General features: G+C 49.3%; 1 protein-coding gene across 1 annotated transcript; it reads left to right on the top strand.

Moving 5' to 3' along the window:
- Nucleotides 1-11,613: 11,613 nt before the first annotated feature.
- Golt1a (golgi transport 1A) lies at nt 11,614-21,187 on the top strand. Its single transcript, XM_051147409.1, has 5 exons — nt 11,614-11,715; nt 18,490-18,581; nt 19,420-19,598; nt 20,329-20,392; nt 21,018-21,187. The coding sequence occupies exons 1-5, from the start codon at nt 11,691-11,693 to the stop codon at nt 21,054-21,056; spliced, it is 399 nt and encodes a 132-aa protein (XP_051003366.1). The 5' UTR covers nt 11,614-11,690; the 3' UTR covers nt 21,057-21,187.
- The last annotated feature ends 213 nt before the right edge of the window (nt 21,188-21,400 follow it).

Here is a 21,400-nt window from a genome sequence, read left to right on the forward strand (position 1 = left end):
TGCCAAGCAGAGGGCCTGACTGTGACCTATGTACTTCACGTCTTCCTCAGGGGCAGGTGGCCCCAGGAGGACTCACCAGGCACACATCAGCCCCAGATGAGGTGCTTGGTAGCAAAGTATGGAGTAAGGGGATGTTAGCACGAGATGGCCTGTGAGATGGTTCCACCTGTGTCCAGGCCTGCTGTCTGTCTGTCTCCTGAGCAGAGAGAAGACTGTCTGACATAAAGTCTATCAGCCGTGGGGCCTTATCTAGCCAGTTTCTTGACCCCTTCAAACCTGGGAAGTACTGTGGGCCAGCTGAGGGTTTGCCCTGGGATGGAGGGGGGCGGGGGATGAGGACTTAACTGTGAGGCCGAATTCTAGGGCTTTACTCCTCCTCTCAGGCATCTAGAGCAGGACCACAGGCTGGGCTTTTTTGCAACCCATCTATCCAAGGAGGACAGGACAGGGAGAGCCGGGAGCCGAGGAATGTCTTCCTGTGTTCCATCTACTGTGAGTGAACGGAACCAGAGAGCAGAGAAGGAAGGCCAGCCACAGACACCATCTCTCAGGCCTGGCCTGCCACACTTGCTGCCCAGACACTTCAGCCTGAACATCGGTGGCCCCAGGAAACAACTGTGTCAACTCCCATCAATCCATCGCCACTCCTTCATGGTTGGGACAGTTACTGGTTTATATGCAAGTAAAGATGACAGTTCCTTCAACAAATACTAGTCAAGCACTTTTTGTGTATCAGGTTCTGTTTTGGGTGCTTAGGATATTGTCTGGCTTTGGGTCAGGAGGAGTCCACCTGCCTCACCTCTACCAGGCTTCTGGAAAGTGAGCCCTATCTGTATAGTTCAAGCACCCCAAACCTGTCCTTTCTTCCTTAAATACTGGTAGGGGGGTTAGCTCCCAGGTTCCCCTTTCTCCCTATACCCTCTTCCACCAGAAATGAAATTTTAGGGCTTTCCCTGTCTCTGTCTCTCCTTTTTTAAAAAAGTGGTATTTTTAGAAAGACACGTAAAATACCAAGAAATGTCTGCACTTCTTCCACCCCTCTCATCCTGTATTTCATAAAGCTGGCTCTTTATGTTGCTTTACATGCCTTAATATATGTTTTATGGAAGTGATCATGTCATGGATACCCATGTGTGTTATATATATAAAATTTGTCTGGATGTCAGTTCTTTCCTCAGCTCCTGCCCAGACCTGTTTTCTGTCCACGCCATTCTTAGCTTGTTGAGACCACACCCCTAGCCTTTTTGATCCAAAGAAGGGGAGAGGAAAGATTTATTTTAAGGCAGACCTATTTTATGCTTTTGTTTAAAAAGCAGATCTATTTTCAAAGTGTGCAATGTCTGAAAGGGATTGGCACTGTGTGAGGAGACTGGGGTGGCTGTCCCTAGTCCCATCCTACACCCTTCCCTCTGCCCCAGTGGCTTCCTTCACATTACCCAGTCATCGTAAAGGGCTGGTCCCTAGGCTCACCTGGGGTGGGCGGCTTCCTGCAGGGGCAGGACATTCCCCTGAAAATCCTGGTCTAAGAATTTGACTTCATTGTCAACTTTAGGAAGCAGCCCAAGGGTTGTCAAGCGTGTGAGTCTCCTTGAAGGAAATGTTTACAGCTGCAGACATGCAGTCGTCACACGGGCCCCTGGACCACCTCCCCTCATCCCTTGGTGGAAAAAGGCAAACAGGTTGCCGGCAGCCTAGGCTAGCCAGCTCGAAGGATGCCGGTCTGCTCCCTGACAGGCCCCAAGACACAAGGTGAAGCCCAGAGAGAGTGGCTTGGGGCCCTCTGTGTTCTTTGGTGAATACCGTGAGCTCCCAGGGCCTCACCCACACTTTTATTGTGCCCACTCTGTGTCACACTTCTTTCCCTCTAGGACTTTTCTTTCTGGGAGTTATCCTAGCACATTGGTCTGGCATCCAGACTCGAAGCCTCGTTCTTGGCTGGGGAGGGCCCCATAGTCAATGTCAAAGCTTAGACTTCCCCAAGAAGAAGCCCTCGGTGCTTCCTCATGCCGTGGGCTGGAGTTCTGCCTGCGGCAGCTCGGCTCTCCAAACTTGCTTTCTGACAGGTGACATGAGCAAGGATTTGGGCAGGGTGGCGACCTCTCCCCCCCAGATCTGAAATGATGTCTTTAGGAATTTTACAGCATTTCTGGCCAGCTTTTGAATCCTGCCCTCCAACTCTGGCATTCTTTGGCCCCCTTCCCAGCCTGGAGCCTCTTGCTGTGAATGAACAGGGCCCATCTGGGGAAAGTCCTGGCCACCAACATAGGGCCTTCCCAATGAACACATTACCTCCTCCACCAAAAACCAAGAGGCTGCGGGCAAATATTGCTACTGTCACTTTAAAGATTTTTCTTGAGGAAGCAAGCTTGCAAGCAGCAGGCATGCTTGCCTGCCTTTGTGAAAGGCATGTTCTTGGGGCAGGGCTACTACTGCAAACTAAGGAAAAATACTATATATAAATATAAATATATATACATATCTATTTATGCACATATTTGGGGCCAATTTGATTTGCTGGTGTTAGACAATAAACCATATGAGAAAATCTATGATCTCAGTGTCTTTAGTATGAAAGTGACCCTTAGACAAAGAGTTAAAGCTTAGATGGACAGCACCTCTGTTGAGACCATACCGCTGTAGCACCCCCTGAGCGTCCTCTCCTGTAAAAGGGGGCGCCTGGCTGAGGTAGGTGAGAACTCCCTCCTTTTCAGCAGCAATCTTACTAGATTAGGTACTGAGGAACCCCAGTGAGCTCTGCGTTTGTATCTTGCAAGTTTGTATAAACCAATACCGGAAATAAAACGAATGGTTTGTACCTATGGCGTGTGTGTCCCTCTCTGTGTCAGTGTCGGCCTTTTTTGCTGCCCTGTCCTCAACGGGCGGGGGGGGGGGGGGGGCGGGGGTCCCACAGGTTACCTCTGAATTGTTACAGACAGGAAAGAGGAACAGGGCCTGAGGTGGGGGTGGGAGCTGGCGTAGGCACAACACCAGTGACAGTTTTTCCCTGCCACCACCTTGACTGCACTTCCTTCTAAAACAAGTATTCAGAGTTCACGGTAGTGTCCTCAGCCTGGAGCTGGGCGTGGTCAGCACACACTCAGGTTGTATAACGGAAGCACCAGGAGCTCCAACGGCACTTTCTTTCATCTGCCTCTGACATGGACGGTAAGATCACAGAAAAAGAAAAGAAGTTCCACCTTGTCTCAATTGCTACACAGTGCTCTGTGGCTGTTTCTGGACACGAAGGTATGTGGGTGAGTGGTTGATGGAGGACCAGAAAGACCACCTCAGCTCTCACCCAGGCTGAGCCCTTTGGCTTCTCTTAGCAGGCATTTGTGGAGAGTGCAGGACTCTCTTAGACCTGCTCCACTGGAAATCTGTGAGGAATGGCTCAAGAAGCCAAATCAAGCTAGGCATGGCACACACCTGTGATCCCAGCACATGGAAGCAGAGGTGGGAGGACTGAAAATTCCAGGCCAAGCCGGGCATGGTGATGCACGCCTTTGATCCCAGCACTTGGGAGGTGGAGGCAAGTGGATCTTTGTGAGTTCAAGGCTAGCCTGGTCTACAAAGAGAATCCAAGATAGCCAAGGATGTTATAGTGAGAAACCCTGTATCAAAAAAATGTGAGAGAGAGAGAGAGAGAGAGAGAGAGAGAGAGAGAGAGAGAGAGAGAGAGAGAGAGAATGAGAATTTACCTTTAAGGTAGTCAGACCCTGTCCTCATCCCTGCAGTATGAGTGAAGATGTTATTTTTAACAATTTAGTGACATCCCCAAGAGAGCTGTGAACCATGGACTTAAGGCAGCCTTTAGGCAGGTAGCACGTGCCTATTGTCACAGCACTTGGAAAACTGAGGCAGAAGAATGATGAGGTGGAATTCAGCTTGGGGGAAGAATCATGGGACTGGTGGCTTAGGGCTTTATTCTTGTGAAGAGACACCATGAGCTGGCAACTCTTATAAAGGAAAACATTTAACTGGAGCTGGCTTGCAGTTCAGAGCTTTAGTCCACTATCATCATGGTGGGAAACACGGCAGCATGCTGAGAGTTCTACATCTTGACCCAAAGGCAGCAGAGGGAGACTGTCATACTGGGCGTAGCTTGAGTACGTATAAGCCCTCAAAGCCCATCTCCGAAGTGACACACTTCTTCCAATAAGGCCATATCTCCTAATGGTGCCACTCCCTATGGGCCAAGCATTCAAAATATATATGGGGGCCATATATATTACCACCACAACTGGAGAGACGACCCAGCAGTTAAGAGCCCTTGCTGTTCTTGTAGAGAACCCAGGTTCAGTTTCTCGAACCCACAAGACTGTTCAAAACAATCAAATGCCCTCTTCTAGCCTCCAAGGGCACCAGGCATGCCTACAGTGCTCACACATACAAGCAAAACACTCATGCACCAAAATAAAAAGAAACCTTAAACAACAAAACAATTCAAACAGGAGTGATAGCTCCATAGTTAAGAGCTGTTCTTCCAGAAGACCTACATCAGATGGCTCACAGTGGCCTGTCACTCCACCTTCAGGCAATTCAGTGCTGTCCTGTAGCCTCTGCAGGCATCACCTGCACTCATGTACATGTGGCTGCATGCACGCATGCACTGGCACACGCGCGCATGGCCACACACACACGTACACACTTTTGCACACACACGAGAATAATATATATATATATATATATATATATATATATTTTTTTTTTTTTTTTTTTTTTTTTTTTTAATTCAGACCAAAAGGAAAACATCTTTGAGGAGGCAGCCCTCATTAGACCAGAGCCCATGGCAGGTGCCTGCTGAGAACTATGCAGCCATGAAGTGCCACGCAGTATCTCTGGCTCTACGAACAAGAGTGCCCCTACTCATGGGATGAAAGTGTCCTCAGATCAACACCCAGCCAGGTTGGATGAATAAAGGGTTACAGTCCAGAAATGGAATGAAAGCCTTGGCAGTATGCCCCTGCAGAGAGCTGCTCTGGAGCTGTATGTCTGATTGCTTATTTCTTAGGCATGGGAGGTCAGGCAGGAGCCAGACCCTGTTGGCCCATGCTCCACCACTTGGTTCTGCTAGACTCTAGAGCAGCAGTTCTCAACCTGTGGGTCACGACCCCTTTGGGTGTCAAAGGACCGTTTCACAGGGATCACCTATGATCATCGGGAAAACACAGAGATTCACATTATGATTCATAACAGTAGCAAAATAACAGTTATGAAGTAGCAACAAAAATAATTCTATAGTTGGGAGTCACCACAACTTGAGGAACTGTTGTGGTCACAGCATTAGGAAGGTTGGGAAACACTTGTCTAGAGGGACCAAGGCTCCAAGTCTAGAGTCTAGAGCAGTGGTTCTCAACCTTCCTAATGCTGTGACCCTTTAATACAGTTCTTCATGTTGGGGGTGATCCCCAGCCATACAATCATTTTTGTTGCTACTGCTAACTGTAATTTTGCTACATGTATGAACTATAATGTTGATATCTGATATGCAGATGGTCTTAGGCAACCATGCAAAATAATTATTAGGACATTCCCCTCTTTCCCATCAGGGGGTCACAACCCACAGGTTGAGAACTCCCGCCCTAGAGCCTCCAGTGTGGCACAGGGCTAAGGGATCTGGACAGGTGACTGGGTTCTGCAGCCTTGGGTTCCTCATCTGACAATAGTGACTATTCCTAAGAAGTTCTCAACAGAGAAAAAAAGATGAAAAAAGCACTCTGAAAACTTGAATTCATTTACACTCACGACAGAGTGTAGTGGTGACATTGAGAAGGTCCCCCAGCTGCCTGCAGGGCGTAATGACAGCAAGGGTAAATGTTTAATAAGGTTCCTCCTCACTGGCTATGGCTTCTTGTTGAAAGACACGCTGGCCAGCCAGGCAGCCTCTAAGGTGCCCTCTCCCGCTCACACAGAGGTTTGCAGCCCCAGAGAGCAAGAGCCCCATCACTCTTTCCCATGGTGGCCAGTTGAGAAGGCAGCCACAGGCTGAGGACCAGCCTGGTCTTCTATGGGCAGACTCCTTCCTAAGGCTGACCTTGTGGAGGCTCCTCCCCAGGAGGAAGGACTGTGGACACCAGCTCCAGTGTCTAGGAAATCACGCCATGAAGTCCACTCCAGAGTTTTTTCCCAGGTCCCAGGTGGGGATGATGGAAGAGAGAACTAGGTGACCTCTGATACCTTGTGGGAGCAGTTTAAAGGATCAATTTTTAGGTATAACAGCCTGTTAATAGAAGACTAATAAATAGACTATTAATGACAGCATATTGATAGAAGACTAATAATAGTAATAGTCATTAATAAACTATACAAAATATTAATAGCGATAGCTCACTAAGGGCTTACACTGGGACAGGTAGCCAGACCAATGCACTTGTATATAGCTACTCAGTAATGCTCATTATACCCCCGTATAGTCTTAGCGAAGAAATTGAGGCACAGAAATTTTAAATAGAAAGCCTAATCGCTGGGGCAAGACATTACAGATTTCAATTGCTTTCATACTGCCCCCTAGTGGGGGTTTAGGAAATTTGCAAGAGAGTCTTAGGTTATCTCACATATGGGTCATAAAGCTCTGGTGAGCCCTTATGCACAAGGCCGACTTCCAAAACAAGACTTGCCCCAGTCCGCTGCAAATCGCTTTACAGTGTACGCCTGGGAGCGTATTCTCACGCATAAGCTCATTTGTCCGTTCATCACAACATTAAAACGTTTGTGTGGAGCTTTAAGCTTTTCAGAATAAGCTTCATGAACAGCTCAGTAAGGTTATTTTGGAAAAAAAAAAAAAAAAAACCCAAAAACAAACATAACCGGAATATGACACAGCCTCGAAATTATCAAATTATCAAATAACCTATCCCGTGTTTTGGCAACACATAACAGTTTAGTGTTGCCAGGCTGTGCTGCTGAAGAGCAAAGGAGCTGCAAGTGTGAGGTGAGCTGCCCGAGGTGAGCCAAGTACCTGGAAATCAGTGAAGCGAACCCGTACGCCGGTGTTTTCTAACCCTTGGGTCATGACCCCTCTGGGGTCATTTATCAGTTATTCACATTATGAATCATAACTGTAGCAAAATTACAGTGATGAGGCAGCAACAAAAATAATTATGTGGTTGGGGGTCGGCACAACCAGCGGAGCTGTACGAAAGGGTCGCACGTAAGGAGACTGAGGACCGCTGCCTCGAACAGAGACTCTCTGGAACAAAAGCGTTGAGACACTATTTCAGAGGCCAAAGAGATGGCTCGGCAGGACAGAGCTCGGATTGCTCTTTCAGAGGACCAAGATTGGGTTCCTGGCACCCGCACCAGACAGCTCACAACACCTGTAACTCCAGCTCCCAGGCATCCTGTTAACAGGCACCTGCAGTCATGTGCACATCCCCCTCTCCCCCCCCCCCCTCCCCGCCCCCGACACACACAGACGCACCCATTGGCATACACACAATTTTTTTTTTAAAGCCTCCAGCACTCAGGAGGCAGAGGCCAGAGAATCCTTGTTCCAGGTCAGCCTGCTCTACATACCAAGTTCGAGGACAGCCAGCGCTATATAGCATGACTGTGTCTCAAAAGAAAAAAGAAAGTACTAAAAAACTATTTTGTATTTTTGCCATTCTTTACATTTTTCTTTAATGGTAAACTTTCCTGTTATGTGTGGAGGTCAGAGGACAGTTTTGTGGAGTTGGATCTCTACCCTCCTACCCCCCCCCACCTCCTCCCCCCGCCCCACAACCTTATCTGCTGAGTCATCTTTCCAGCCTGATTCTGGACTTTTTTTTTTTTTTTTTTTTTTTTTAGTTTTTTGAGACAGGGTTTCTCTGTGTAGCCTTGGCTGTCCTGGACTCACTTTGTAGATCAGGCTGGCCTTGAACTTGCAGCGATGCACCTGCCTCTGCCTCCCAAGTGCTGGGATGAAAGGCGTGCGCCAACACACCCGGCCTGATTCTGGACATTTTTAAGTGTTGTATAAATGCTGGTTTCTCTCTTTCCCAGAGGATCCACTGGTGACTGCTTTTCTCGGTCCATCCACTGTTGCTCACTGATCTCTGGAAATGTAGATCCACTGAGGCCATTTAAAATCATGTCATGGTGGACTTCACACCGCGGGCTGGCATCTCCTGGCAGATATGAGTCTGACATACATCATAAGCCCATTCAGTGTCCTGACAATGGCCTCACAGGACTCGCGTGCCCTGCAGGAGCCACGTGTGTCCTCACTCTACCTTGTCTCTCTGATCTACGCCATTCCTGCTTCAGTCAAGGCCGCATGTCCCTGTTTCTCTTGTTATATACAATTGCCTGGATTTGTTGATTATCCGACGTAGATATTTTGTGGGGTTTTTTTCTTTCTTTCTTTCTTTAGAAGGACTGGGGAGTGGAATCTAGAGGCAGAAACCAACCCCAGGCATGCTAGGAAAGCATTCTTCTACCATTGTGTAATTAAAGCCATTTTAAATTCATTATTTTTAATTTTTATTATTTTATGTGTATGAAAGCTTTGCATATGTGTATAGCCATGCACCATGTGTGTGCAGAAGCCAGAAGAGAGTATTGAATCCCCTGGAACTGGAGTTACAGACAGTTGTGAGTTACCGTATGGGTGCTGGGATATGAACCCAGGTCCTCTAGAAAAGCAGTCAGTGCTCTTAACTGCTGAGCCATCTCTCCAGTCCCAGATCTAACCCTTTTAAATTTTTATATATTTATTTTTGAGATTATAGTTACATCATCCCTACCCTACCCCCTTTCCTTTCTTCCCTCTAAATCCTCCCATAATTCTTTCCTTGCTATTTTTAAAAATTCATGATCTTTTCCAACAATTGTTGTTACACACAAATATATACATATATATGTATATATGTATAAAATGCATAAATGTTAAATGTATAAAAATACATGCACAGTATTGGGTGTGGTGACCCATGCCTTTAATCCTAGCACTCAGGAGGCAGAGGTGGGTGGATCTCTTTGAGTTTGAGGCCAACCTGGTCTACAAAGGAAGTCCAGGACAGCCAGGGATACAAAAAAAAAACCAAACACACACACACACACACACACACACACACACACACACACACACACACACTGACACACACAAATACAGCCCACTCAGTCTGCATAATGTTACTTGCATATGTGTTTTCAGGGGTGACTATTTGGTATTGATTAATCCACTGGTGCGCTCTTCCCTGGCGAAGACTATTATTCCCATTCTTCCTCAGCATTTCTCAGTTGCCTGTAGTTCTTAGTCTAGGGCTGAGGCCTTCTGGGCTTTCCACTTCCATCTGAGTTAGTGTGGTCCTTGTTCAGCTCAAGTGGGCCAGACTTCATGGGTGTGGCTTCTGACATTCTTAGCAGGCATTACTCAGAGCCAACTCCCTGATCTTACACACCACTTCCCAAATATTCCCTGAGCCTTAAGGTTTAGGAGTTGTGGAGTTGTTCTGGAGATTCATCCGTTTGGACTGGACTTCACAGCTCAGCATATGGTTGGTTGGTTGTGGGTTTCTGCAATGGTCTCCATCTGTTGCAAAGAGACTCACAGTGAGGCCTACATTTCCTGTGCTAGACCCTGGAGAAGGATTCTTTTCAAAATTTCATCTTGAGGTGTGGTCTCATTAAATGGTTCAGACTGACCTTGAACTCTAATCCTGGAAGGCTTGAATTTGTGATTCAGCCCTCGGGGTAGCTGGATGGCAGGTCAGCATGGTGCCTAGTATCAGGTTTTGGTCTAGCGTTTTTGAAGAAAGGATCTTACTAGATAGAACAGGTTGACCCCAAAGTCACTGTGTAGCCCAGGCTGGCCTTAAACTTGAGCTCCTCCTGCCCAACTCCATGTGGCCCCTATGCCCTTGGTTTATATAAATATGACTCCCCTTAGGTCTGATCTAGGTTTTACTCAGGCATTTCCTTGGGCTGTATGACCTAGGTGTACAACCTGTACCACCATGGCTGGCCTGTTTACTTATGAACATGTGGGTTGGATTTTGTTTCTGCATAAAATGTCTCAAAGGTTATTTGTTGTTTTCGTACTTGAGACAAGGTCTCAGTAAGTACTCTTAAATGACCTGGCACCCACTATGTAGACCAGGCTAGACTCCAATTCAAAGAGATTAGCCTGCCTCTGACTCCTGAGTGATGGAATTAAAGGTAGGTGCCACCACACCCAGCTTGGCCCCTGTTTTCTATTTCTTTTAAATTCAGACTCTTTTTTTTTTTTTTCAATTGTCCCACGTTTCTTTTTTTTTTTTTTTTTTTAATTTATTCTTTTACATCTCAATGTTTATCCCATCCCTTGTATCCTCCCATTCCTCCCCCCCCCCCCCATTTTCCCATTATTCCCCTCCCCTATGACTGTTCCTGAGGGGGATTACGTCCCCCTATATATTCTCATAGGGTATCAAGTCTCTTCTTGGCTACTTGCTGTCCTTCCTCTGAGTGCCACCAGGTCTCCCCCTCCAGGGGACATGGTCAAATGTGAGGCACCAGAGTACGTGAGAGACTCTTGTTTTTATGCATAGTACAAGTGTCTGCCTGTTCTGTGTGCATCTTTTTTTTTTTTTTTTTTTTAATGAATTTATTTAGTGTGTGTGTCTCTGTCTGTCTGTGCTACATGGAGTTACTGGCAGTTGTGAATTGCCTGACATGGGTGCTGAGAACCAAACCCAGGTCCTCTGGGAGAGCAGGAAGTGCTCTTAACCACGGAGCCATCTCTCCAGCCCCGTGTGCATCTCCTTGGAGGTCTTGTCCGAGCTTTTGTATCCTGACAGACACCTTGTCTCATAAATTGTTCTTCTGTTCCTCTTTGGTGTGGCTTTCCATTTGCATATGGCATTTGGGTGTCATGTCACCTGAGAGCTTCATGCTGGAATCAGGGGCACATTACAAAAAGGAGCTGGTCACACAGTTCCCACTGAAATGGGGGAACGTCATCAGAAACCACCTGCCTATTCTCTTATTCTGTCTCTCCCTCTCTCTCTCTTTGGTTTTTCAAGACAGGTTCTCTGTGTAGCCTTAGCTGTCCTGGACTCACTTTGTAGACCAGGCTGGCCTCGAATTCACAGTGATCTGCCTGCCTCTGCCTCCCGAGTGTTGGGATTAAAGGTGTGCACTACCATGCTCGGACACGTCTTCTCTTTTTAACAAGGATTTTTAAACCAAAACAAAAAACAACAACAAAAAAAATAACTGGGCATGACGGTGCATGTCTGTAATCCCAGCACTCAGGAGGCAGAGGCAGGTGGATCTCTGTGAGTTCAAGGCCTGTCTGGTCTACAGTGTGAGTTCAAGGCCAGCCTGGTAGTAAGTTCCAGTCTAGCCAGGAGAATATCTTAAAAACAAACAAAAAAACAAACAAACAAGCAACAACAACAAGGTAAGGCACCATTCCAATTCTTTCCGTACTCTACCAAAACAAGTGAGAAAATGCAGGCACACCCAGACCCTTTCCTTTCCGTATCCAGTCCAAGCTGTTTGGAGGAGGTGGGCCAGAAAGGGGCCTTGGGAATGCTAGTTTCAGGACAGGGCTATATCTTTAAGTAGCCAACTGTGTGTGGGGAACACGGAAGGACAAGAGTTAATGATTTACCAGAGGCTATTTCACTGTTGCCAAGGGTCAGCTTTCTGGGAACATGCTCAGGACTGGTCCTGTGGCTCACGACTAGCCAACTGACCAGAAAGGCCCACCCGCGGACTGCAGAATGATCTCCATCAACGAGTGGCAGAGTGAGTGGAGCGCCTGGTGGGAGCATGTGGGGTTTTGGAGGAGGTCCCCACTAGGGTGAGGAAACACGTGCTCGTCCCAACCTGGCTCTTTCACTGGGACCTACAAATGTGACCTCTGGAGCCTGTAGTTGGAAGCTGCTATGTTGGCATCCTCGAAGCTTCGGGGTCAGAGTGCCACCTCTGCCTTGTCAAGGGCGGGGCCCGCCCAGGCACTCAGGCTACCAGAGGCAAATTCAAAAGGCAGGCTGAGGCCCTCTCACCCACAGTTCTGAGAACTAGGATGACTCTGCCCACTCAGACATTTCCCCCAAACCTCAAGGTCTCCTGTGGGCCTGGGTCTGTATCCTTACACCAAACATCCCTACTTTCCCTTTAGGGGAGTAGGTAGGAGGCAGCCTACTGCCTGGGAAGAGTAGGTCCTCCACAGAGGAAGGAGAGCCGTAGGTGTCACTGGGTAAGTGGCTTAGCTTCTGAGCCTGCTATCTCCTCAGTGAACCTATGGTCACTGTCTGCTGTATGCCACACACTGTGCCAACACAGAACAGAATACCAAGAGTGTAGCAGGTCAGATAGTAATAAGAACCTTCCTCCCAGCCTAAAGCAAGACCGAGTAAAGAGGCCTTGGAGTCTGAAGTGTGTGTGTGCTGGGGGGGAGGGGGGGAGTGGGGAGCAGTTTTATATCTGTTGGCTGGGGAAGGCTTTCCTGGAAAGGGCCCTAAGTGCGGAAGATTGCAAGAAGTGAGATGGTAAGGTATGCCGCCATCTGCAGGGAAAATGTTCCAGGAAGAGGGAACAGTCAGCAGAAAGGTCCTGAGGTGTATGAGGCCCAACAGAGAGGCTGGTGTGGCAGAAACATCATAGGCGGAAGGGAGGACTTGGGTGAAAGAAGTCCCTGAAAAGCACCGACAGTGGACCACTGTGGAGAAGGCAGAGTCCGGAAGGTGCTGCGTGCAAGAGGTGTGACCTCTTTGCATCTTGTTTTGTTTTGTTTTTTGAGACAGGGTCTCTCTGTGTAGCCTTGGCTGTCCTAGACTCACTTTGTAGACCAGGCTGGCCTCGAACTCACAGCGATCCACCTGCCTCTGCCTCTGGAGTGCTGGGATTAAAGGTGTGTGCCACCAGGCCTGGCCTCTTTGCATCTTAAAAGCTCACTCTGCTTGCTAGAATGAGAACAGACTGTAAAGGGCGGGGCAGCAATGGAGAGGCAGGGTGTGGGCAGTGCAGAGATGGGAAGTGGTCCTGGGGGATATGTTTGGAGGAATTTGCTGGAAGATGGGATGTGAGATATGAAGGAATAAAGAGTCAAGAATAGCTCCCTGGTACCTGAGGAATGTACTGGAAAGGATGCGGAAGTGGGGAGTGGGAGAGTGGGAAGCCAGAGCCAGAGCTGAACAGGCTGGGTGTGTCTGCCTCAGACATACATCCAGGTCAGACTTCAAGCAGGGAGGGGAGGGGAGAGGTCTGAGCTTCAAGAGAGAGATTTGTCTGCAAAGAGAAATGTAGGGGTCAACAACGTGTGGATAGCTGGTGCTTAAAAGCCACGAGAGTCTGTAGATCCCAGGGGCACAACCTCTCGGCCTCCCCAATGTCCTGAGCCTTTGGGTACAGATACCATTGTGGGAGCTATCCTAGGCACTGTGGAATTTCTGCAGTACCTCTAGCCACCCACCAGGTGGCAGTAGCCAACCCTTTGATACCTTGTGACAATCAAAATAGCTTTGTACCATACCTCACCAAAACTGCTCCCCTGCATTCCCACCTCGCAACTCAGGGAATAAAAAGACAAAGGATGGCAAAGCCCGGAGCCAGGGGCATGCTGGGGGGGCAGAGCCCCGAGCCAGGAGCATGCTGGGGGTACAGAGCCCTGAGCCAGGGGCGTGCTGGGGTGGTATTGAGCACATTAGCTTTCAAGTGTGATAATGCACTGTTAGAGGCCTTGACAAGTCCATCCTATGAAGAATGACGCTCAGTCCTGTGAGAGGGAGAAATAACAGATTGCTGTGAGAGCACAGACACAGGGACAGGCTTCCCCGAGGAGCTGGAATTCTTCCACACAGCAAGAAACCTCACATTACAAACATTCTGGGGCAGGAAAGTCTGGGCATTGTAGAAAACCAAAGGCAGGTGGTGTAAGAGGAGTGTGGTGAGTTCGAGAGAAAACTGGAAGGAGAACCTTGAGAGCACCTCCCCAACACACACACACACACACACACACACACACACACACACACACACACACAGAGCATGTATAGAAAAGGGTGCCTGCTTCATTCCAAGCAGGTGGATTGGACAGGATGCTATGACCAGCAGGTACATTTTCAGTCCTCGCGCGCTATGTGGAGGAGGACTGGGCATGGGAGTGGTGACAAACAGGAAATAAGAGACTGGTGGAGACTGTGCGGTGGGTGAAGTGTCCAGGAGAGAGCGGCCGCCTGACACTGGATTAGACAGGGAAGGTGATGAGCACCTACTGCAGGAGGCACAGGATAAAGAAAGGAAGTCTGAAAAATAAAAAAAGAAAAGAGAAAAAAGAAAAAAAGAAAGGAAGTCTGGTCACAGCTTCGGACTGGTGGCATGCGGCGTGCCCCGAGAGAAAAATCAAGCCAACAGCCAAGCAAGCAGGAGATCTCATGCGTCCTGGGCGAGGGAGATAAATGTCGACATTGTCAGCACATTAAAGACACAGGGAGAATAGATTGAGGAGAGAGGGGAGCTGGGCCCAAACCCTGAGAGAGCCAAATCACAAAAGAAAGTAGGAAATAAATAAATAAATAAATAAATAAATAAATAAGAAAGAAAGTAGGGTGATGGCAAAGGGGAGGGGGAGACAGCTAGCCACCAGGGAGAAATCAGAAAATATCCTGGGAGCCAAGAGAAGTGATTCCAACCAGATTCCAGCCTGCTGCCCGCTGCCAAGGAGTGACACCTGCTTGGAGATTTGGTTACCTGAAAGTTATCAATGGCCAAAGCAAGAACACTTTTTGCAGAAGCAGACATGACTGCGTGGGTTAAGGCTACTTTTCTGAGTCTCGAGTGCATTCAAGGGCTGGACGGGCAGCAAACCCCGTTAGTGTTCCATTTTGTTTGTTAAGGGGAGTTAACCGCAGCCCCTTCGAGGGCGGTTGTGTCAAGTTAAGGTGTGAGCTGTGACCTCTATGGGCATGAGCATCAACTGTCCATCGCTTCTGTCAACTCTCCTTCATCTGGAACAATTCTGTCCAAAAGCCACTTGACAGAACACAGAGGAGTACTCAAAGCAGCGTGTCAGAGCCCCAGGCTGAGGGCAGAGTGTTCCGTGGGTAGCCAAGATGAGGTGTGTAGGCTGTTCCCGTGGGGTGGAGGCAGGGCCCTCACACAGGAGGGCCCAGGATGTCACCTGAGAGTAAAGGTACATCATCAGAGGAAGGTAGGCTAGAAGCAAGTTCGCCACTAGGTGTGTGTACATGGTAACATCTGGCAGATGGCTCCGCCAGTGAGCTCTGTCATAAGAAAGTCTTAGACAAACCTTATGAGGGGGCCGGCTACAAAATAAATGGCCTGAATCTGCAAAAAAATCAAGGTCATGTTGAGGACTGACTGTGGGAGTCCTCCAGACAGGCACAGTGAAGGTAGCACATGCTGACTAGTTGCGTTCTTTTCCTTTGAGTGGTATTGCCGGCACTCATGGGTAAAACTTGATTGGGGTCTGAGAGCTAAGCAATAGAAATATACAAGTGTTAATTTTGTTTTGACACCTGTATCCTGTGTATCTGAAGGCTCAAGGAAGGGCACTCCAAACAGTTCAGGGGTGACACCCACTCTCAAGTAGGTAAGGACAAAAGATAGAGTACTTCTTAACAGGGTACCTATAACTTTTGGTACATTTGTAATTGTATAAAGAGAAAAGGGACACAGGGTGTCTTACACTTGTAGTCCCAGCTACCCAGCAGGCTGAGGCAGGAGGACCACATGAATTGGAGAAGAGAGATGGGGAACTTAAGAAAGAATGAATGTACTACACCTTACACAGGCTTGGGAAAAAGAGACCCATTCCCTCGCTCCAGATGATAATGCCCTACAGCAGAAAAAAAAAAAAAAAGACATGGAAGCTGGCTCTGCCTGATGCATCCTGAAAGGCTGTGCCCTGGTCACCTGGCTTTGGACTGCAGGACAGCAATTTGGGAACTGCAGGACTTAGGGACCAGAGGCTGGAGAGTCGGGACTCAATGCAAGATGACGTGTGACGCGGGGAGACTCCAAACTGGACACCTAGAAGCCAGTGGTGGTCTCACTGGTTGCTAGGCAGTGCCCTGGAGCCAGGCCATCCTGAAGCATTCACTTTTACTCACTGCTTTCTGCTTTGTAATTTGTGCAGCAGGGGGCGCTGCGACCTCTGTTTGGATGACCAGACCATCATCACCTACAAGCACATATGTCATGTGTGTATACCTGTATGGCATGCTCGCCCAAACCCACCACCTTCTCTGCTGTGGCTGCTATCCTGAAAGGAACTTTAGATGCACAGCCCCCCCCCATTCCCACCCCCACCCCACCGCAGCCCCCAAATTTGACTGAGCCACTGAACTACAGTAGAAGCAGTGAGACAGGAACATTCTGAAACTGTGTAAGAAGCACACTTCCCAACACTTGTCTATGAGCGTCTGTGTGACCCTGCCTGGATGCTGAAAGCAACTAAATGTGGTCTATAAGAAGGCTGATCCCAGCAGAGGAAAATTCTGGGATTGCACCAGCCTGTGAAGAGAGTACAGAACAAACTAGAAAGCGATCATTGTGCAAACCGCTATTGGAGAAGATGTCTGACATAAGAGAAATGAGTTGCATTCTGCGGGGGGTGGTGTTGGGGGTGGGGGCCACACCTGTGATACCAGCACTGGGGAAAGTGAGGCAGGGGGACCTGGGCTACATAGTAACATTAAGTCTCAAAAAGTTCAAAATAAGATGGGGGGTGCTGGCAGCCGGGGCGGTACATGCCTTTAATCCCAGCACTCGGGAGGCAAAGGCAGGCGGATCTTCATGAAGATCAGTGCCCCAGCCTCTAGACCAGAAGGCTCATAGCTGCCTGTGACTCCAGCTCTGGGCTATCTGCCTGCCTCTTCTGGTACCTTCTGCAGGTGCCCACACACATGGCATGCCAACACACACACACACACACACACACACACACACACACACAAATGAAAATGAAAACAAAATTAAATATTGTTTTTTAAGTTGGAAATCAAGTGTTGGCAAGGATGTGGAGACAGGCAAGTGAGAGGAAGGAGCCACCGTGGAAGACCGCACTGCAGCTTCTCAAATGTCAGAAAGGGAGAGATCACGTGACCCAGCAACCCCACTTCAGGAAGTAAATAAAAGACCTAAAAGCAGGGAGTATTTGGTTGTTGCGATAGGCGCTCTGTAGCCCACAGTGGTCTCAGATGGCTAAGATGACACAAACTCGTGGTCCTTCTCACTCTGCCTCCCAAGTGTCAGGATTACAGACCTGCTTGCCGTGCTCAGCTTTGAAAGCAAGTGGTGTGTGTGTGTGTGCACATGCGCGCGCGCATGCATATCTCAAACAGAATTAACTTTTTACATTTTCTTTTCGTTGGTTTTACTTTATGTACATTGGTGTTTTGCCTGTATGTATGTCTGTCTGAGGGTGCCAAGTTCCCTGGAACTGGAATTACAAACAGTTGTGAGCTGCCATGTGGGTGCCAGGAATTGAACCCAGGTCCTCTGGAAGAGCAGCCAGTGTTCTTAATCTCTGAGCCATCTCTCTAGGCCAAGTTTTTTTGTTTTGTTTTTGCTGTTGGATTTTATTGTTGTTGTTTCAAGACAGGGTTTCTCTGTGTAGCTCTGGCTATCCTGGACTTGCTTTGTAGACCAGGCTGGCCTCCAACTCATAGAGATCCACCTGCCTCTGCCTCCCTGGGAACTGGGATTACAGGCATGCAGCACTGGCTATCTCCAGCCCAATTTTCAACTTAGTTTTAAAACATAGCAGCTTAATGACTCCTCATTTGTTGCCTATCACAGGGGCAGAGAGTCAAATTCATACTTGCAAATTTGGTGAGGACTTCAGATCAGAGAACCCACATATCTGTCTATTATTCCTGGAGGAAATGGTCAGACGTTGTCCATCATGTGCCCACAGCATAATCCTTGACCAAACAAGGGGTTCTGACTACCCTTCATTTCTGCCTTGGCTTGGCTTTGTTAACTCCCATGGTCTTCAATGATGCCCGTGGGACATTGCTAATGGGTAGGGACACTATTAGTGGCAGTCAACCCCGTAAGCTAATGACTCTACTGAGTTGAAGTTAAAAGAGACCAGGGGGTAGGGAGGTACCTAGGCCACTGTCACAGGATGGGCAAGCATGCTTCTAACTGGTGGCTTCTATCTTCCCAGTCCCCTGTGGGAGGCAGCGTTGAAAGCCAGGGAGGAAGGAGAGAGCATAGAGACATCATGGAGCCAGCAAGGGCCTGGAGCCTGTGGTCCTGAGCTTTCAGCTACTCTGTTTTCCCAACTGGGTGCAACCCCAGAGATCTCAGGTGTAGGAACAGAATAGGCAGCTTGCCGTGTTTAACCAGAGCCCCAACAATGTGTTGCAGGCAGCAGCAGGAAGGTGCATTGACAAAAACATGAGGGCAAAGCAGTGTGAAGACTTCCTAGAAGGCCCACCGCTCCTGCCCATCTTCCATGCCCTGGGCAGCCTTTCCTCCCCCAGAGAGCCTACACAGAACCCCTGCCCTGTGTGGTAGGAAAGCTGAGGGTCTCCTTGCCTTTTGCAGAAATCGGCGTGGGCATCACTGGCTTCGGCGTCTTCTTCATCCTCTTTGGGATACTCCTATACTTTGATTCTGTACTCCTGGCTTTCGGAAACGTGAGTGTCTTGTGTTCCCCCCCCCCCCGCCTCCCCGCCGCCCCGCCCCCAGCACCAGCTCTAGGAACCTCTCCTGGATGGCCAGGAGGGTCAGCCCCTAGTTCATTCACATCACGACCATTCAGGGTAGACGAGGACTTCAGGGGATAGGCAGCAGCAGGGCCTGTAGGCATGGAGAACCTGAGATCATTATACCAAGCTCTTTGTGAGGTCCTGGGCTTCCCATGATGAATTAGACCTTGCCCCCACCAATGGATCCCTGCATCTGGGGACAAGGATACAACTGGTACCTACATGGCAGAGGAGCTGTGGGAAAGCCAGAGTGAGATAAGCAAGGGCCTGTGAGGAAGGAGTGGGTGAAAGATACTGGGGAAGGAAATGGAGGATCAAGCTCTCACAGGTGGCTGTCACATTGAGAGAAAAGGCATGGTGGAGGTGTGAGTAGGGGCATAGAATATACTAGAAGAAAGCTAATGAGTTCAATTTTATGGAAGTCTGGGCCCCCGTAGAGGGACCACTGGGAACTGTGCTGAAGGCCACATAGTGGGGACTCTTTTCAGGAACTTTGTGTACAACTTCTTGTCTGTAAAAGGGGAGTTACCACTCCACAGCAGCCTCCCTGAGTCTATATGAGGAAGGAACCTAGAACTGAGGAACTGGGTGGCAAACTAAAGACCTTCAAGTCCATCCCTCTGCCTCAAGGCATTTTTGTTCCATACCGGCTAGGGTCATTCCCAGCTCTGGGATTCTGCCCCACTGCTGGGTCACCCCCCCACCCCCGAGCCCCGGGGATGGAGTAGAACTTGCACACGCTGTCCTCACATCCCTGGGTCTGCAGCTGCTGTTCCTGACTGGCCTCTCCCTCATCATCGGCCTGAAGAGGACGTTTTCCTTCTTCTTCCAACGACACAAGCTCAAGGGGACCAGCTTCTTCCTGGGGGGTATAACCATCGTGTTGCTGCGCTGGCCCCTGCTGGGCATGCTCCTGGAGGCCTATGGATTTGTTAGCCTCTTCAAGTGAGTACCATGCCGGTACCAGCCTCAGTAAGTTTAGGGTCTGGGGAGAAGTGGCCCAGCCAAGGTTTAAGTCTCTAATCTCCTCACTTATCCAAGGCACTGGGGGTTCACTTCCCAGCCTGGCTTCCTCCATGCCCCATGAAATCTCAGGCATCCATCCCCTGTCAGGCTTAGCCAGTCTGAAAGGCAAAGGCAAAGCGGGAGGGGGAGGGAAGCAGGGAGGATGCTGAGGCACAAGGCTGTGCCCACATGAATGCACCCTGCAGCCACCATCCATGCCAGGGGCTCAGCCGCTGATGCAGACGTCCCCCCACCCCCACCCCATAGAGCAAAGAGAAGGCAATCAGGTCAGGATAATAATAACCAAGAGTGTAAGTCACAAAAATGTGTATCCTTGGAGCTTGGCTTTATGTGCGACCCTACAACATCGGTACAAATACCGCTAAGCATGTTTGAAAACTGGCCGTGGGTTCTGAGAAGTGAGGGCTGTGTTCAGTGTGAACACAGGTGCGCCACCATGTGACTGTAAAACATCTGGCCTCCGGCCCTGCTTCCCAACCATTCTGTTCTGCTGATACTCTACTCAACAGAACCCAGAGCATGTCTGTCCCCAGGGCCCAGTGGCCATTCTCCCAGCAGCCAAAGTCTGAGCCTTTGAGTAGGGCTCCCTCCGCCCCGCCCCCCCCCCCACCAGACCACTTCTGACCCTTATCATCTCTCCTATTCCTAGGGGCTTTTTCCCTGTGGCCTTTGGCTTTCTGGGCAGTGCGTCTAACATCCCCTTCCTGAGCACGGTGAGTAGATGGAGCCTGGGCTGGGCTGCAGTATCCTGGGTGGGTGAGAGAGCACGTGGAACTGGTTAAGGTGTCATCCTAGGTGCAGCACCTCCCCCTTCCCCTTGATTCACTGAGACACACCCACCCCAGCTTCACTATCTCCACCACCACCACCACCACCCCCACCACCCCCCGCTCTGCTCCTTCTCCATTTGATGAGATCAAAAGCGAGGGCTCCCATAGGTAGGCTGGAGTGGCTAAGGTGTGGGTGGAGAGAAGGCGGCTTCCCATCCGAAGAAAAGAAAACGCTAGGTGACCCAGGCGATGTGTGCCTGAGACTTCTGGTACACTTGGTTAAGTGTGGGTCACAGGCATCTATGACAGCTGGTGACATCAAGAAAAGCAAGGAGCAGAGCCTGTTCTGGGCCCCACACTCATCTGTGAAGTCCCTCCCAGGAGCACACTGAGACACCTAGGAAGGGGCCAGAGCCCACCTCTTGGAGCGCCTGCCAGCTGGGCACACTCTCTCTGTGTTGCGGCAGCATAAGCAAAACTCTGCGTCTCAAGGCCAGTTGGGTAATAGCCTGGATACTGAGTCTGCTTCTCATTCTTTGTCTTGAATAATGACTCTTGGCTCCCACAGCTGTCGCAGAGGCTTCAAGGCTCCAGCTCCATGGTCTAAATTGCCGACATGAGCTCCTTGAACTTGGATTGTTGGTAGAGGGGCTGGAGGGGGAATGGGGGCTATCTCCATGTACCCCCTCCCCAGCACTGACTTCCTTCCCATCACTCATGGGCATCTCGGAGTCCAGAAAGAAAGATGGAGCCGAGCAACTGGTTGTAAACCCCCAAGTCACCTCAAGAAGCTGCCAGGGCCGGAAATCCTGGCCCTGATATCTAGTTGGGGCTGGAAGCAACATTCCCCAACCTGAATTTATGCAGGGGGTCGAGGGGGGGTGTGAAGATTAAATCCCCAAGCTGTGAATATGTTTGAGATTGGGAGTTGATGTCTGCAGCCCAGGATCT

This window comes from Acomys russatus, chromosome 6 (genome assembly GCF_903995435.1).
Source record: "Acomys russatus chromosome 6, mAcoRus1.1, whole genome shotgun sequence".
NCBI lineage: Eukaryota > Metazoa > Chordata > Mammalia > Rodentia > Muridae > Acomys > Acomys russatus.

Bases quoted from the DNA above. Each gene is read 5' to 3' on its own strand.
- Golt1a (XM_051147409.1), top strand. From the start codon at position 11,691: ATGATCTCCATCAACGAGTGGCAGA. The intron at 18,582-19,419 runs GTGAGTGTCTTG...CTGGGTCTGCAG, and splicing joins TACTCCTGGCTTTCGGAAAC to CTGCTGTTCCTGACTGGCCT. The intron at 19,599-20,328 runs GTGAGTACCATG...TCCTATTCCTAG, and splicing joins GGATTTGTTAGCCTCTTCAA to GGGCTTTTTCCCTGTGGCCT.